The 10,676-nt window shown below is 38.2% G+C and overlaps 1 protein-coding gene across 3 annotated transcripts; it reads right to left on the bottom strand.

Annotated features, from left to right (window-relative positions):
* Positions 1-4,564: 4,564 nt before the first annotated feature.
* On the bottom strand, positions 4,565-10,676 carry LOC148413868 (DNA dC->dU-editing enzyme APOBEC-3C). 3 transcript variants are annotated; one of them, XM_088432318.1, is made up of 6 exons: positions 10,568-10,676; positions 6,849-7,008; positions 6,512-6,755; positions 6,312-6,430; positions 5,192-5,743; positions 4,565-4,922 (listed from the first exon to the last, which is right to left on the bottom strand). In XM_088432318.1, the coding sequence occupies exons 1-5, from the start codon at positions 10,579-10,581 to the stop codon at positions 5,210-5,212; spliced, it is 1,071 nt and encodes a 356-aa protein (XP_088288444.1). In that variant the 5' UTR covers positions 10,582-10,676; the 3' UTR covers positions 4,565-4,922; positions 5,192-5,209. The 3 variants fall into 3 exon arrangements, with proteins under 3 accessions (XP_088288444.1, XP_088288443.1, XP_088288445.1); XM_088432317.1 differs by having other exon boundaries at positions 4,565-5,743; XM_088432319.1 differs by having other exon boundaries at positions 4,565-5,725.

Below are 10,676 nucleotides of genomic sequence, written 5' to 3'. Positions count from 1 at the left end.
AGCAGAACACACACAAAAACAATATATGACCCACATGTCAGAATAATCCACATCGGCCTTTTTGAAAAATCTGATGGTCAATAAATCAGTGTATTACTGTGTTGACTTCTTGGAACTGTTTATTTCAATTTTAAGTTAACGGTATAAGAGATTCTGTTTTTCAGAAATTTTGGAAAACTGGATTTGCAGTAGAAAGCTATTTCATCATTTCTTTTCACCTTTTCAACACATGCTGATGAGTTGAGAGATGTTTGTTTTTTGATTTCACAACAAAGACGTATGTTCTGTAAATAAAACAAAAATGCTAAATTTATCCTTATTCAAATTTGAAGAAAGGTTTTATATGCGTATGCTTGAAGACAATTTCACAAAGTTAAGACTGAGTATGTTTTTTTTCCCTTTGATTTTGACACCAACATTTTCCCATTTATGAAAAACAAACAAAAAAAACCACTATATCTAATTGATACAATCTTTGAAACTTTTTTTTTCCAGGATTTTTGTCCACCTTTAATTTACATCCACTAGAAATAGATACTAGAAAAAAAAAACACCTAAATTAAAAGTCCCTTTTATATAAACGACCACTCTACTTGTTTGTAAATTAATTGTAACGCCGATTAATCAGTCCCCACAACGAGAACGATTAGCAAATGATACATTTTAATTTTCAGACTGGTGGAAGTTGAGAAGTAAATCAATGGGCTAACTTTCTCATTTTTCACCTGTTCAAGCACTCATGTGTGCACTTGCTGTGATATAAGGATGCGCCAGGAGAATACAAAGGATGTGATCAGCATGTCATGTGATCTGTGGGACGGTGATGAGCTGATCGCTTTAACCTTGACTGATGTAAGACAATGTGTGTATGCGTGTGTGTGTGTTATCTCCTCAATCAAAGTCCAAGTTGGACCTGAATCTTAGGCAGTTGCATACATTTGTCTATCTCAGAACAGTTTAGGGAAGGCAAATTATCAAATAGGGATTACGAATACGATAGGGACGGGGATGATAAGGTGTGATTTATCTTTGATATATGCCATCTTGGTCTTAGCATTGTCATAAGCTCCAACAGTCTTTCTCTTATCTCACTCTCCACCTCCAAAAGTCTCGACCTTGTCTCGTTCTGAACCTCCATTAGTCTTGGTCTTGACTTAGTCTCAAACTCCAATTCTCTTTTGTCTCTGCCGCAATAACCAAAAGGCTTGAATCATGTGAGTCTTAGTTTTGTTTCGGACTCAAAGTCTCAGTCTCCTCTTCCAAACGTCTCAGTCTCAACTTCCGCATCTCTCGGCCTTGTGGAGGTTTCTACCTCTGAAATTTTTAGAAAGTCAACCCCTAAATGTCTTGATGTTGTCTCGGTCCCGACCTCTAAATGGCTTAGTCTTTTCTTGGTCTTGACCTCTAAAATGCTTGGTCACGAGTCAGTCTCGACCACCAAACGTCTTGGTCTTGTTTCGATCTCAACTTCCACAAGTCTCAGTCTGATCTTCCAAAAAGCTTGGTCTCAACTTCCGCAACTCTCGGTCTTGTAGAGGTGTCTACCTCTGAAAGTCTTGGTTTTGTCTCTGGCTCAAACTCCAAAAGTCTTGTTGTTTCGGTTTTGACCTCTAAAAGGCTTGGTCTTGTCTCGGTCTTGACCTTAAAAAGCTTGGTCATGTCTCACTCTGGACCACCAAAAGTCTGGGTCTTGTCTCAATCTCGACCTCCAACTGGCTTGGTTCTGTGTCTGTCTTAAAATCTAAAGGTCTTGGTCTTGCTCGACCTCCAAAAAGGATTGGTCATTTCCTTGGCTTGACCTCCAAAAGTATCAGTCTTGTCTCTCTCTCACCCTCCAAAAGGATGGTCTTGTCTTGAGCTGACCTCCTGATCTCAGTGTTATCTCAGTCTCCAACTCCAAGTCTTTGTCTCTATCTCAACCACTAAAAGTCTTGGTTTTGTCTCTGTCTTGACCTCTAAAAGCTTTGGTCTTTTCTTGGTCTTGACCTCTAAAAGTCTTGTTCTTGTCTCTTGCTTGATCTCCAGAAGTATTTGTCTTGTCTTTGTCTTGGTTTTTTCTCTGGCTCAAACTCAAAAAGTATCGGTTTGAACTCTTTCCCTCTTGCCATTCAAAACTCTTGGTCTTGTCTCTGTCTCGACCTCCGGGTCTTGTGATGGGTTTGAACCCAATAAGTCTTGGTTTTGTGTCAGTTCCAAAAGTTGTCCCTTGCTCACCCTCCAAAGTCTTGGTCTTGTTTCTGTTTCAACCTCTAAAAATCTTTGTCATGTCTCTATCTCCAGAAGGCTTGGTCTTATCTCAACCTCCTAAAAGTCTTAGTCTAGTCTCAGGTCTCAATCAAAAATCATTCTCTTGTCTTGGTCTCTTTTCTTAGTAGTCTTGATGTCTTGGTTTGTGCGGTCATAAGTCCAACTCTACATGATGGTGATATTTGACGTTCACTTCTTATCCATGTTGTTTGTAGACCCTTTGTGCTAGAGACGGAATGAAGGGTAGTAGCGACTACAAAGAGGAGAGCTTGATAGAAAATATATTTCACCCACTTTCCCTTCAGTGAGTCAATTTGAAGACTGTAGCATCTGAAGTTTCCTTTCATTTTTCGCTTTTGGCTCATCTTTCCTTAAAAGCACTAATGGATATCCCCAGGTATTTATTTGGCCTCACACAAAGAAAAACAAAGACATACAAAGGGCCCGGCCTGTTTCGCCTGGAGACAACCTCTGATGACCTCGCTGAATGCTAATGCAAGCGTACTACAAGACGTCCTCCCCCTCCTCACGTTTAGTTTGGCGAACAGGCAGACGAGATCAAACGCTGGCCAATATTAAACATGCAGCGTGTCAAGTATGCCACACGCAATGCGGCATTGGTAACTCTGCACAGGGCCAGTAATCGTTGCTGTATGAGGAGGTCTGTCTAATTTTAGAAGTGGGCCACTGTGAGATGACGCAACCTTTTGAAGTTTTAATTCCAATGGGGTGCACCTCATAGACAACTGGTTCACCCGTTTCCATTTTGAAGGCTACATTTGGAATCTCAGCTCATTCCTTTCTGGGGTGCACACCCCTACCGATGTGAATGCGTTCAACGCATGAAACGTGGTGATACATGCTTATTATTGGACAGCAACGCCGTGCATTCCGGTAATGGCTCCGTAATTAAATTGGAATATGAATGTAGACTTCAGACATTGATTGAAGACTACGCTCATGCTTTCAGACTGTCTATTAAAATGCCACTCCAAAGGGGTTATGTGAGGGATGATGTGACGGGTGTTTGTGTGTACAAGCAAACAACACCTCAAGGGGTCCGGACGAAAAAATACCTTGATTCAATATCTGTTGCCATGATAGAGCATCACTCATGCGCATAGCATTGTAATGGATTTTGGAATCTTAATGCGTGTGTTTGTGATGCTGTGTCAATGTGGGATTTGAGGCATAATTTTCATCTCCTAATTCCTTTATTGCCTTCGCATTTCCGCCCGTCACCTCATGGATGTTTTACCTATCTTGGTCGGACTGACAGCAAAACTTCTTCAAGCTTCAAAATTTCCATTATGCCAACACTGTATATCGCTGGCGTTAAGCCAAAAGCTCTGCAGTTACATTTTAGCGAATTAGAAAGAAACTGCATGTATACTGTACACTGAAAATTCATGATTTTGTAGAACCAAGAATTCCACCTGATTTCAGTGCATAAGGTGCAAATAAAAGCCTTAAACTTGGACTTTGGTAAGTCCTCAGCTTGACTGACTGTTGGATCATTTGCCTCTGACACGGGGATGTTAGGGAAGGAACAGATACGTGAACTATAGTGGCGGTCCATGCATTTCACAGGCCTTCAGTTATTGGAGCCCTCATGCGTACCCGTACGCACGTACACAGGCTTTTTTCAGAGCATTTAAACATCAATAAACCCGCATCAGCAATTAAAATGCATCATTATACGTGCCAAAGCTTAGAAGATGTCGTAATGATTCAAATTATTTGTCCACAAGTTTTATGAAGTCCACCAAGAGCAGGCAAACTTTAACAAGATTGTACGCTAAATTACAAATGGCAATTTAATATAAGTGTCACATCAGCATGTGATGAAATGAGTGAGGAGGAGGAAGGAACGGAACACAAAAAAATGCAAGAAAACTGAGAAATATATGGCTCAAAAAGGTAGTTTTAACAAGGACATTAGATAGGACCGAGCAAAACTAGATGGGCAAATTATCACCAGACAGGTGGACCAAATCAAGCTAATGAGAACACAGACAATAAAAGGGGGGGTTGAGGCTGTTAAATAGAATCTAAAGTGAATATTGTTCCTGAATAGCAGCATGTGTGTCACAGTGGAGGAGCATATTATTGTTATGTTTGTCACTTGTGGCAAAAATTGATGACCTTCTTATTCTCTCATGGCATGCTAATGTGCAGTCAGAATCAATCGCTTTTCAGAAAATAAAGACAAATAAATATCAGTCTTTAAAAGAAACATACAGAGACAAAATTATATATACTCTTTTATTAAACAGCCAAGCCCCCCTCCAGGAAAGAGAAAATGTTTCGCCCCCGCCCCCACACATACACACACACTCAACGCACTGACTTTAAATAAGATTATCGATAAAAGATGTAAAAGTATACTTAAACCTGAACCTAAATTAACACAAGAAAAAAACGGTATAATTCAACTTCCAACAACTGTTAATTATTTCACAGCATTTATACAGGTTACAGCTTAGTCTAAAACAGAAAAAAAAGAAGTGCATCAAAGTGCCTGAAACAAACAAAAACAAAAGATGAAAATTCTTATTATATTGCAATTTAACTTAACATGACAAAAACAAAGCCTTTTCTCTAGGGTCATCCATGCCCCCACTGGCATCACTTTGCCCCCCGCCAGGGGGGCCCACGCCACTCTTTGAGAAGCGCTGCATTAAAGAAGGAGAAAAATTATCACTAATTTCATTTGAGGGTGACAAAATACAAACTTTCTCATGATAACTAATGCAACTAAATTGTTTTGTAATTGTTGTGCAACATAATTGACTGAACAATACTCTAAAATGTTTTGAGGATTTTTTTTGTCACTGACATGTGTGAACCTACGGCATGTGTGCAGTGTAAAGTGTAACAAAGTAATTCAGAAAAATAACTTAAAATACTGTATAATTAAATTTTTGTTGGAGGGACTACTTACTGTATCAAAAACGTGGAGTTACTGACTGTGATTTTGAGAATTGCACGAGAGGAGAGTGAGTTCAATATTCATGGATAAAAGGTGAGATCCTTTGAGATTTGGGTGAAGGCCATCTGGTTTGAAAAGGTCCCATCTATCAAGAAAAGTGGTGAAGTTGTCCACATAGGGAATCTCTCGACTGCGACAATATCCTTTAAGCCAGATGTGGAGTTGTCTGACACGGCTAAACTTGACTTCCCCGAAACAAGGGGGAACAAAGGGACCTGAGATTAAGGCACGCTTCTTTAGGTCTTGGACGGTGCCTATGAGGGAGATGTAGTCATTTTTAAGTTTTTCCGTCTGTTCCAGGTTATGGTCCCACGTTCCAACGTGAGCAACCACGGCGGAGAGCGACGGGTGTGTAGCCAGCAGATGGGGGATGACCTTGTTGACATCCTGTACCAGTGCATATGGGTGACAGGAAATGCTGCACTTGCCGATCTCCACGTGCCGAATCATGGAAGTCCCGATGATAAGCACGCTTTCTCCCCCCTCCTGTGTGCAAAAGCAATTCTGATACAACAAAAAGATAGATTAAATCACATGGAGGATAAGACAAATTATACCTTGTACTTTCATTTGTATTTTCTGGACTATATGTCGCTCCTCATTATAAATTGCTCCAGTAAAAAAACAAAAACATAAGTAACTGTGAAGATATTCAGAAATGTGAGACCATAAGTTTCCACTGCAGTCTTCACCCAAATTTTGTTCTTGCGACCAGGAAATGCGAGATAGACGTTTTAAGTTCCTTATTTAAAAATGTTTTTTAGTAAATTCAACACTTATAGTACCTCTTACTGTTTTACTTGTAGTGTATGTGACAGATGAAATTTAGGCAAGTTTAGACAAATGTTAATGAAACTGTCTCCTGTAGTTATAGGACAGGCAGTTATAAATGAGAACCGACATCCATCAATTGAGTATCATGTAAAGCAGGATAATGGCATCCAGTGGATTGACGATTACAATTTCGTCTGGCTTGAAAAAACAATAACGGAAAGTGGGTGGGACTAATGTCAGATAATGATAATGATACCCACAATCTCAAAAATATGTTTACCGTTTAAATTCGAATTACCTGCTTGATAATATTTGTGAGTTCTTCTTGATGATGATCATGATTTCCAACCATGCCAGGCCAAGGCAGGAACAGTCTTTGTCGATGATCCACAAACGTTTTCCAGCAGTATTTGAAATCTATGGAGAAAACAAAGTGATTGTTACAAGAGATCTCATTAGTCAATCAAATTGAAGCAAAAGTGAAATATATTTAATTACGTTCGTAATTCATGACTTGAAGGTGCGCTCCAACGTCATTCAGCAGTCGCAGGCCCTTGCGGTTTTTCTTAACTTCCGTGCGGTAAAGACGTGACACAAAGATGCGAAGATTAACATTTGCATTCCTCTGAAGGAATTTGCCTAACGTCATGGAGCATTCTGCACAGGGCGACCAGGACAAGTAACAAGTGACCGTGAAGTTGAGTCCACCATGCAAGCTTTTCAGGTAATTCAGAAAGTGCATCTACAAAACAGAGTGGACACACATATTGATTTGTTTTCATGAATGTAAGGGTTCCTCTGAGAAGGCCCTTTTAGTTTGTATCTCCATACTCACCTCTGCATGCATTTCACTAGAGGAACTGTGAAAATACCCAGAATCAGGAGAATCGGCATCTTGGTCACTTAATGCGTTAAAGCACAAGCAGGTTCCCCAGCGCTGTCCCAACAGCCCGTTTTCGTAGTGGAAGAGAAAGTCGTCCCTGCTCATAATCTTGCTGAGGGGAAAAGAATGTCAATATCTTATTGGCTTCAATATTAGGTAATACAGTAGGCCTTATATGCAACCTTTTCCATACTTTGGAGGCAACTCATGCATATCTGAACCTACCTTGGTTCTGCCATTCACTTGAAGAATGTGAACTTTACAATGTTTCAGACTCCCGCCTATTGACCCTTGCTCCTTGTTTTATAATCTGAAAGGTGGGGCTAAAATGTACTGCACGTGCTTATGTGTGCGTCATTCTTTATTGTACAATCCACAGTCAGAATTTTCATGAAATACAATTTCCATCTATGTACAATAAATAAAACGTAAGATCTTCGCTGTTGCTTTGCTTTTGTGTCTATTTCTATCTCATGCACTGTTTCACTCACTAACAGCGGGTCACTGATCTATTGTTGCTGATGGACGACTCAGCAAATTGCGATCAATAGCGTAATCGTTCAAATCATCTCAAAAAATCCCAAGGAAATTTTTTTTATATATATATAATTATAAACTGATTGGTATATGTGTCCATTGCGTTTAAAAAAAGCAAGTCTATGGATGGCATGATAAACAATGACTTGTCAATCAATATTTTGAAACAGTATTGCTTGAGAAATCATTGTGCAAGTAATGATTTTGAAAGACGTTGACTGTAAGAATTTTGCAGTGTGTGTACAGATTCTTTTGAAGTTTGCATTCAATTGTATATTGATGATATCAGATATTGGTCAGATGTCACTCAATAAAACAGTATTGATTTATGTCGGTCTATTTCTAAATTATGACATATACTTTATTGGGGTTTTTACTAAGGGTCCCTAAGTTTATTTCACATTTTTATTTTATTCAATTAGAGTACATTCTCATGTTTGAAGTTGAATACGTGTAAGCCAAATTTTGGAAAAAATGGGCCATATTTTTCCATACCTACTGTTGCTGACTATTGTTCTTTGTTTAAATAATATCCCTTGATCATTTTTTTGGCATTTCAAATTAAAAAACTAAAAAGAGCATGCATCATTCTTGTTCATATGCGATCTATATCGGTATTGCGCAATAATTTAGGTTCCAATGTCTGTATCGTATTGAAAGTGTTGGTATTTGGTGAAAATACAAATTTTACATGGGAGCAAAGAAAAAAAATGTAAAACCAAACAGTAATGTTTAATACATTGCTTGACTAGCACTAGGCACTTGGTTATTTTTTATGCAACAAAAGTCGTCTCTTTTGAATCATAAACTACAGAGTAAAACTGAATATTACGTTGTGGATGTTTGTTTAGGGTTTTCCCTCAAAAAAGCCGTTCCCGGAGTTATGGACTTCAGTAATTGGTTCAAAAAAAATAAGATAAAAAACAAAATAAGAAACAAGACGAAATTTCAACATTAGGTTTTTGTCACATTGTTTCTCGATGTTCAACGAACAAAAAATCATACACATTACATACTCCTTAATTATTCAGTTAATGCTTAATCAGCTAATGGTTATAAACGTAAAGGAAGCTAGTTTCTGATTGTTATTTCTCAAACAATACATTGTAACATCTTCCGAGAATCACAGAAGACTTAAATAAAAAAAAACTCTGGTTTATTTACTGATGCCACCAACACTCGCTAACAAGAGTTTTGCATTCAAGAAGTCAGAAATGGAAGCGTTCAACTAAGAGAATATGACATAAAGACATAAGGAATGTTTCAACATTTGTTTTCAAATGTACTGCATATCTAATATTATTTTGAACCTCAATTTAATATTTTCAAATTCTACACACATTTTGTTTTAATTCCATCTATCATGGTTTTAAGTGTTATTCAATTACAATTATTTGGTCAATCAAAAAGGCTTTTTATAAACACTATTTGCCCACTAAGTTTGAACAGCATCATTTTTTTTTTTTTTTTTTTTTTTACATGCGTTGTCAGTTCACGACTAACTTTCATGCTGGGGGCTGTTTAAAAATATGCTTTGACTTTGCCATGGTATGTTAAAAGATAATTGTAGTACAAACACATCACCTTGGGTTTATCTAACAACTCGTAGGTGATTTTTGAAGCAAAATTTACCACCAATCATAACAGTCTCTTTACTCTGACCATGATAGCTACCTGCGCCATTTGAACCTAATAATCCATGGTAAACGATCAATTGCAGTCAAAACAAGTAGTTTGTTTAGTTTGAGTTATACATAACTAATGTGACAGTTTTATGATTCATGAAATCCTTTACCCATTCCATGTTCTTTTATGAGGCATTTTTTAAACAGAAGTAAAAGCAGAAAAAAGGCAATAAAACTTAATTTGAACCTCAGACAGCCCTTATAAAAATTCCAAAATTCATGGAAAAAAAACTAAGAGATTTTCATCTCAGGTTTCAGGCACATTGTTTGTCTCTGCACAACAAACAAATAAGCACAAAAGAAATGTCACCAAACATCCTGTTCTGGCCTGTAGCCAAATACAGACAGCGTCATTATGTTCATAGATCAAATATTTTGTGAATAGTTTTTTTTTTTTTTTTTCGGTTCCATTTTAAAATGTGCTCAAACTTACAGTTAAAAAGTCAATCAGATTAGAGCAGTCCCGTCTTCAATTTATATTGCACTATCATTCATAAACATGTCAGGAATGCTTGCACGAACTGCAAAGTTAAATAAAACTTGAATGTACTAACATATCTCCATTGACTTAATGAAAAGAACCTCATGCCACCCTCGATAAAAGCGTCTAGCACAACCACTGCTGCTGGAGAATAGCTGTGAGTTGTGTTTGATAATGATCATGGTTTCCAACAATGTCGTCCCAAGTTGGGAAAGGACTTTGTTGATGATCAACAAAGGTTTTCCAGCAGTATTCAAAATCTACAGAGAATGAGGGGAAAACAAGAAATTGGTATTTTCATAATACTCGCTGGTCAAATAATTTGTAGAAAAAACAACATCTGAATTACGTTCGTGATTCATGACTTCCAGGTGCACTCCGACATCATTGAGCAGTTTCAAGCCCCTTCGATTTTTCTTCATCGGGATGCAGTAGAGACGTGACATATAGATCCTAAGTTTTATGTTTGCATGCTTCTGGAGGAACTCAACTAATGCCTCCGAGCAATCTGCACAGGGTGACCAGGACAAGTAACAAGTGACCGTGTAGTTGAGTCCACAATTCAAGCTTTTCAGATAATCCAGAAAACGCATCTACGCAACAGAGTGGATGTACAGAAATTCGTTAAAAACATTTAAATGGTTCCTCTCAGAAGGTCCTTTAGTGTGGTTCCCCCGTGCTCACCTCTGCGTGCACTACACCAGAGGAAGTGTAATTAGAGGACCTGCCAGTTTGGCCACTTAATGCTTGAAAGCACAGGTAGGTTTTCCAGCGTTTTCCGAAAAGCTCATTGTTGTAGTGGAAGAGAAAGAGACTCCTGCTCAATAGCTCACTGAGGCAAATGGAAAATGGGATGTCAATAATTCACTGCTCACAATATTTGGTAAAATGGTAGTAATCAATGCTTACGTTTCCAGATTCAGAAAGGCACTCTGGAGCAAGAAAAATCAAATCAAATCTGGACCTACCCTGGTACTGCCATTCGGGTGAAGAATGTAAGCTTTTCGATGCTTCTGAAGACCGGCAACTACTGACCTCTACACTGCTTACAGCGTTGCTTTATATTCTGAAAACTCA

The sequence above is a fragment of the Hippichthys cyanospilos genome, chromosome 13 (assembly GCF_059441005.1).
Source record: "Hippichthys cyanospilos isolate Australia breed blue-spotted pipefish chromosome 13, RoL_Hcya_1.0, whole genome shotgun sequence".
Lineage (NCBI taxonomy): Eukaryota > Metazoa > Chordata > Actinopteri > Syngnathiformes > Syngnathidae > Hippichthys > Hippichthys cyanospilos.
This window is presented reverse-complemented; position numbering and strand designations above follow the sequence as displayed.

Excerpts from the sequence above, each read along its gene's own strand:
- LOC148413868 (XM_088432317.1), bottom strand. Across the intron at positions 6,756-6,848 it reads CTAGTGAAATGCATGCAGAG|ATGCACTTTCTGAATTACCT; the intron begins GTGAGTATGGAG and ends TCTGTTTTGTAG. Across the intron at positions 6,431-6,511 it reads TCAAGTCATGAATTACGAAC|ATTTCAAATACTGCTGGAAA; the intron begins GTAATTAAATAT and ends TTTTCTCCATAG.